Consider the following 7,140-nt stretch of genomic DNA (forward strand, 5'->3'; position numbering starts at 1 on the left):
AGGTTCTGCAAGGCTAGCCAACTGAGACTTGAAAAAATACACTGTATTTCAGGGAGAGGCATCAATTTACCAGAAATTAAAAGTTCTGCAGGGCCAGGGGCATTGGCTTATGCCAGCGCTTTGGGAGGCACTGGTGGGAGAACTGCTTGAGGCCAGAAGCTCAAGACCAGCCTGGGCAACAAGTAAGACCCTGTCTCTATAAAAAATTTAAAAATTAGCTAGGTGTGGTGGCACTTGCCTGTAGTCCCAGCTACTAGGGAGGCTGAGGCAGGAGAATCCCTTGAACCAGGGTGCTGGAGGTTGCAGTAAGCCGAGATGGCGCCACTGCACTGCAGCCTGGCCACAGCCCGACACGCCGTCTCAAAAAAAAAAAAAGAAAAAAAAATTAAAACTTTTGTCTTGCAGTACCTGGACTGGAGATCAAATTCTGATGTTAACTTACCGTTTGATCTTTGACAAGTCCTTTAGCCTTTCTAAGCCTGTTTCCCCAGCTGTAAAATGGGGATAAAATACAGTACTGTCCCTCTAAAAAGAAGCTGAGGCAAAATTAGGCCAAGCTTAAGGACTGCAACCTAGGACCATAGATTCAAGATGCCCTGAATATACACTCGGATTAGCAACAGTTACAAGCAGGTTTTTAAAGGAAAAGAGGCAGCTCCTAAATTGTTCACCAATTTACATTAAAATATCATGGGCTCTTGACTAGCTGTACGTTGTTCTTTGTATCTTAAATTTCAGAAACGTAAAGATAATGCGTAGGCAGCTAATCAGGAACAAAATGCCTTTAAACAATTGCTCCAGGCATTAGTAGTGAAAGGAAGAGAGTGACAGCCTGCGGACTTCGCAGAGCTGAGGTCTGATTTATTTTTCTTAGTACCTATTCATAAGGGCTGTTGTGAGGTTAAAGCGAGACAATTTAGGTAAAAAACAGTTCCTGGAACATAAATGCTTGATAAATTATGGCCACAATTCTTTTTTGTGGTTGAGCAGTGCGGGGAGATCACGAAAAATTTCTATTTACGCGCAGCTAACAAAATACTCTCTGTATGTTGCAGAGCTGTTTCACTTTCTCCCTTTGAGATGCAAGCCGGCTTGCCGCCTCCTCAAGGAACCAGGCAGAATGTTGCGATCCCAAAGTCTCACAATCCTTCAAGTATAAAATCAGTAAAAACTCCAACTTCCGTTTATGGATTTACGGAGAACTTTTTATACATTGAGGGGCTAATTCAATCAGTAAGTCACTTTGATTTTTACTCTGATCACCGGGACTAATAAGCAGCGATGCTGAACCAAATGAAATAATCGTGAGCCACACTTCAGTAGATATAATTTAAATGTAGACTGATTTTCTTCACGATTGCTAGGGAAGAAATCCTTACAGCGTACTTAGAAATCTTTGTTTTAAAATGATAACGCTGTTAGGTCGGGCTGAAAATAAAACGGATACTTCCCCAAGGTCAGCAGCGGAGGAGGCAACCGTGGCCTTGCCAGAGTCGTCCCCCCTCCCCCGTTCTTCCTGCCGCCCTCCCCCTGCCCCCTCCCTTACCCACCCCCAACAACAAACTCCGCCGGGACATTTCAGTCCCACCACTCCCCAGCCGGGAGAAGCGCGGGGGCGTGCTGGGGAGGGGTAAGGAGGGTGGGGTGGAAACCCAATTTCATTGTTCGCGGGACCGACTCTTCCCGAAAGAGCTCGCTGGCAGCGCCTGCGCAGTGCGCGCTCTTTGTGCCAGGCTGCAGCAAGCTGGTTGTTTGTGTGTGTCTACCCGAAGCGGCGGAGGCGGAGCGAGGGGGTGTGGCCTGCCTTGTCGCACTCTAATTGGGCTTTCGCAGGGAAGTGGGCGGGCGCGGGGCGGAGCTTCCGAAAACAACACTCGGAGCTGGGGCTGTGGCTATTTGTTGCTGCGCTGCCACCGCCCGAGTCATGTTCCGCGATCTTCTCTGGCTCTCCTAGCAGCATCCATAGCCGCCACCCTATCTTCACTGGCTTCACCTTCTCCTTCTCGCCTCGTTGCTGAGCGACAAGCTTCCTAGCGCTATGACCGTCGTCTCCGTCCCGCAGCGGGAGCCGCTCGTCCTGGGTGGCCGCCTTGCGCCGCTTGGCTTTTCCTCCCGAGGTTACTTCGGGGCCCTCCCGATGGTGACCACGGCTCCGCCTCCTTTACCCCGGATCCCGGACCCCCGGGCACTGCCCCCGACCCTCTTCCTCCCTCACTTCCTAGGGGGAGATGGCCCGTGTCTGAACCCCCAGCCTCGCGCTCCAGCAGCTCTGCCCAACCGCAGCCTCGCCGTGGCGGGAGGCACCCCTCGGGCAGCGCCAAAGAAGCGGCGAAAGAAGAAGGTGCGGGCCAGCCCCGCAGGGCAGCTGCCCAGCCGCTTCCACCAGTACCAGCAGCACCGGCCGAGTCTCGAGGGCGGCCGGAGCCCCGCGACCGGCCCGAGCGGAGTGCAGGAGGTCCCGGGCCCGGCCGCCGCCTTGGCCCCGAGTCCTGCAGCCGCGACCCGCACGGAGGGAGCCAGCCCCGACCTTGCCCCGCTGCGGCCCGCGGCTCCCGGCCAAACCCCGCTCAGAAAAGAGGTGAGGCCGCCAGGGCGCCGTTGGGGAGTCGGGCCCTTAGACGGTCGCGGCCGAGCTCTGGGGCTGCAGGCCCTGCACCCGGGGGGTCGGGCGGGTGGGGGCGGGGTGGGGGCGGCTGTTTACTCGGGAGGGAAGTTTCCGTGACGCCCGCTCCATTCTTGCTTTGGGGGAAGAAGGGGGAAGGGGAGGCATGCGCTGGCGCTTCTGATTGGCTCCCAGGAGTCGGCCAATGAGAAGCGCCGCTGCGCCCCAGCAACAGCCCCGATTTAGAAGACTGGCGGCCTTCCAGGGGGTTTCGGCGTTCCGGGCGCGCGGCGGGGTGGGGGCAGGGACGGGGCCCGCGGGAGGGCTGACGTCAGCGCGCGCTACGTGCCCGGCGCTCCGGCGCCCATGAAGGAGGCGAGGCCGGGGAAGGGCTGGGCCCCGCTTTCGGCCTCCCGGCTGTCGGGAGCCCCAGTCCTAGTCGGTGAAACGCGGAGACGGTCTCTAAAGTCCCGCCGTGGGGGGTGGAGTGGGCTCCGAGCGGCTCGGTTTCGTTTGGTTGGAGTTGTGCCAAAATGTGAGGTTCCCCGTGTGGGACGCGCAGTCCAGCTGGGGCTCTGCCCGCCGCGGGCCTGACCTACTTAGTGGTTCCTTCTAAGTTAAGAGTTGGCAGGAGCCGCACAAAACTGATTTTATTACCGTTGCCACTGTGTACTTCGTGTTAGTGTGTCCAGAATAAGTTTTCAGAAGAGTTAGCAATTGCATTGACTTAGCCGGTTTGATTGCAGTGCTATTGGATTAGGATAAAATGGATAGAAATTTAAATGAGATTAAGTCTACGAAATGATTTCAAAGTCTTGTCAGAATAACGTTTGATGGACTTAAGTTCCATGACTTACTACTCTTCATAATAATGAAATGAAAAAGTTCTCGTTATTTAGTGAAGAATATTGCATTAAATTAGAGATTTGCAGTTTATCTGTGCCCTTGGGAAAAAATTACTAAATTTGCCTACCGTGTTTCTTTAAATTATCTTCTCAATGTCTCCCACCTTTTAAAATTCCACGACTTTTGAAATATCCGTGATTACCTAAAAGCTTTTGTGCTTGTTTCCTGGCCTGTTTTCTAGAACAGGTACTAACCAGGGAGCTCTGGCAGTGAACCTTATTGACGTGGAAAGTTGTGCTCTTTCGTGTCGTGTCTTGCTTACTACCGCGTTACAAGCGGTGGTAGTGCAGTGATCTAGTGGCCTTATGCTTTTCCATCTGTTCAAGACTTCCTATAAGGCCCACTTAAGTTAGGAAAGATTAAGATTAGTGAAGCAGCGTTCTTGAAGCAGTTACTAAACTAGAAAGTAGGAGGTACACCGCAAAGATTGTTTCTGGCACTCGTATTTGGAAGAGAGCTCATTAGTCTTCCTTACAGTTGTAGAAAGGTGGACTTGGGTTATTTCAGACTTTTTTTAGTTTTGACATTTTAGAACTGCTTTACGTTGCATACTGGTAACTAGCAGTGGTGATTAACTGCATTTTTAGTGGCGAACAAGAGTGAACTTAAAAGTAAAGAGAAATTTGTTTTTTTTTTTTTTTTTTTTTTCTTGAGACAGGGTCTGTCTCTATCGCACTCCAGGCTGGAATGCAGTGGCACGATCGATCTCTGCTCACTGCAGCCTCCCCCTTCCAGGTTCAAGGGATCCCGCCTCAGCCAGCCTCCCAAGGCGCGTGCTACCACGCTGGGTTGATTTTTATATTTGTAGTAGACATGGGGTTTCGCTATGTTGCCCAGGCTGGTCTCGAACTCCTTGAGCTCGAGCGATCTGCTTGCCTTGACCTCCCAAAGTGCTGGGATTACAGGTGTGAGCCACCATGCCCAATTAAAGTTTTTGTAATTTCAGCTTTTATTTTAGATCCAGGAGGTACTTGTGCAGGTTTGCTACATGGGTATATTTCGTGATGCTGCGGTTTGGAGGATGAATGATCCCATTCCAGGTAGTGAGCATAGTACCCAGTAGGTCCCCCCTCTCTCTCTCAACCCCACTTCTAGTAGTGCCTAGTGTCTGTTGTTGTTCCCCACTTTATATCCATGTTGTATCCAATGTTTAGCTCCCAAATTCACTTATAAGTGGGAACTTGTGGTATTTGGTTTTCTGTTTCTGCATTAATTCGTCTAGGGTAATGGCCCCCAGCTACATATGTGTTGTTACAAAGAACATAATTTTGTTCTTTTCTATGGCTGTGGGCAAACTTAAACACAACAAAATTAGATATGTGATATGAGGTTCATAACTGATTTTTATCTAGAAACTATATTTACTTTTGTGTTCTTGTCTTTGTAGGTTTTAAAATCAAAGATGGGAAAATCGGAGAAAATTGCCCTTCCCCATGGCCAGCTTGTTCATGGTATACACTTGTATGAGCAACCAAAGATAAACAGACAGAAAAGCAAATATAACTTGCCACTAACCAAGATCACCTCTGCAAAAAGAAATGAAAACAACTTTTGGCAGGATTCTGTTTCATCTGACAGAATTCAGAAGCAGGAAAAAAAGCCTTTTAAAAATACCGAGAACATTAAAAATTCGCATTTGAAGAAATCAGCATTTCTAACTGAAGTGAGCCAAAAGGAAAATTATGCTGGGGCAAAGTTTAGTGATCCACCTTCTCCTAGTGTTCTTCCAAAGCCTCCTAGTCACTGGATGGGAAGCACTGTTGAAAATTCCAACCAAAACAGGGAGCTGATGGCAGTACACTTAAAAACGCTCCTGAAAGTTCAAACTTAGATTTCAGATTTCAGTATGTGTGTAAAACATAATTTTTCCCATATCCCTGGACTCTTGAGAAAATTGGTACAGAAATGGAAATTTGCCTTGTTGCAACATACAATTGCAAAAGATGAGTTTAAAAAATTACATACAAACAGCTTGTATTATATTTTATATTTTGTAAATACTGTATACCATGTATTATGTGTATATTGTTCATACTTGAGAGGTATATTATAGTTTTGTTATGAAAGTATGTATTTTGCCCTGCCCACATTGCAGGTGTTTTGTATATATACAATGGATAAATTTTAAGTGTGTGCTAAGGCACATGGAAGACCGATTTTATTTGCACAAGGTACTGAGATTTTTTTCAAGAAACAGCTGTCAAATCTCAAGGTGAAGATCTAAATGTGAACAGTTTACTAATGCACTACTGAAGTTTAAATCTGTGGCACAACCAATGTAAGCATGGGGTTTGTTTCTCTAAATTGATTTCTAATCTGAAATTATTGAACAACTCCTATTCCCATTTTTGCTAAACTCAATTTCTGGTTTTGGTATATATCCATTCCAGCTTAATGCCTCTAATTTTAATGCCAACAAAATTGGTTGTAATCAAATTTTAAAATAATAATAATTTGGCCCCCCCTTTTAAAATAGTCTTGACTCTTTGTGTGTGACTGTTTCTCATGTTTGAATGTGTAACTGGGAGATGATTTTGTGTGGTTGGATTTTTTTGACTTCTACTTTACTGGCTGAATGTGAGCCGCCATGCCTGGCCATAATCTACATTTTCTTACCAGGAGCAGCATTGAGGTTTTTGAGCATAGTATTTGACTACTCTAGAGGCTGAGACAGGAGGATCTCTTGAGCCTGAGAGGTGGAGATTGCAATGAGCTAGGATCAGGCCACTGCACTCCAGCCTGGGTAACAGACCCTGTCTCACAAAAAAAAAAAGGACAAGAGGAAGTAAGGGAGACAGATTTTGAGTGGGAATGTTAAGCAATCAGGTCAAGTAAAGAAGATGGAAGATACAAGGAACTTCTGTTTGATGTTTTGTGTGAGTCACCATTCCTTCCTTACAAATGCAGATACACCTTCCTCACAAATGGAAGGGAAGCTCATTTAGAAGTTTAGTTTGAAGATGCCTCCAATTTTTAGTCACCAATTTTAGCTTTTGTTAGTAATGTGTTGTAAATATTAATACTAATGACTGACTACAATGAGTTCTGACATCTCTCCCACATCAGTTTGTGATTCTAGAAAGGGACACATTCACAGGTTTTAACAACACATTTTTGCACGTGGTTATAAAAATTCAACACAGTGTAATGCAAGTCCTACTGCCTCAACCACCCTTCTTTCCTTGTCCCAACATTTCTCAGCTCTTGTCATTTTGAGCAGTATGTCTGCAATTTAATGTGTGAGGGCTTACGTGTAATGTATGTTCAGGAAATAGAAGGATAAATGGCAGAGCTGAAAGTTTAGGTGGGATGGGAGAAAAGACAAATAGAACTAAAATATAAGCTGTATTCCCCACTCTACAACAACAAATGCCTGAAGAGAGAAAAAGGTAAAGTCTCTTAGAGTGAAGGGACTAATTTTGGTGAGAAAATTTTCTCTTTGGGAATCGGACACCTTAGAAAGTAACACAGTTGAGCTGGGCATGGTGGCTCACGTGGCCTGTAATCCCAGCACTTACGGAGGCTGAGGCGGGTGGATCACGAGGTCAGGAGTTCAAGACCAGCCTGGCCAAGATGGTGAAACCTCGTCTCTACTAAAAATACAAAAAAATTAGTCGGGCTTGGTGGCAGGC

General features: G+C 47.0%; 1 protein-coding gene across 1 annotated transcript; it reads left to right on the forward strand.

Annotated features, from left to right (window-relative positions):
* The first annotated feature begins 1,873 nt into the window (after positions 1-1,873).
* PNRC1 (proline rich nuclear receptor coactivator 1) lies at positions 1,874-5,981 on the forward strand. Its single transcript, XM_032155102.2, has 2 exons — positions 1,874-2,578; positions 4,896-5,981. Exons 1-2 carry the CDS (start codon positions 2,039-2,041, stop codon positions 5,337-5,339), a joined length of 984 nt encoding a protein of 327 aa, XP_032010993.1. The 5' UTR covers positions 1,874-2,038; the 3' UTR covers positions 5,340-5,981.
* Positions 5,982-7,140: the final 1,159 nt, after the last annotated feature.

This window comes from Hylobates moloch, unplaced genomic scaffold, assembly GCF_009828535.3.
Source record: "Hylobates moloch isolate HMO894 unplaced genomic scaffold, HMol_V3 SCAFFOLD_2, whole genome shotgun sequence".
Lineage (NCBI taxonomy): Eukaryota > Metazoa > Chordata > Mammalia > Primates > Hylobatidae > Hylobates > Hylobates moloch.

What these genes read in the sequence shown, in the direction of transcription:
- PNRC1 (XM_032155102.2), top strand. Translation starts at nt 2,039, where the DNA reads ATGACCGTCGTCTCCGTCCCGCAGCGGGAGCCGCTCGTCCTGGGTGGC. An exon ending in AAACCCCGCTCAGAAAAGAG is followed by an intron (nt 2,579 to 4,895) that starts GTGAGGCCGCCA and finishes TTGTCTTTGTAG; the next exon opens with GTTTTAAAATCAAAGATGGG.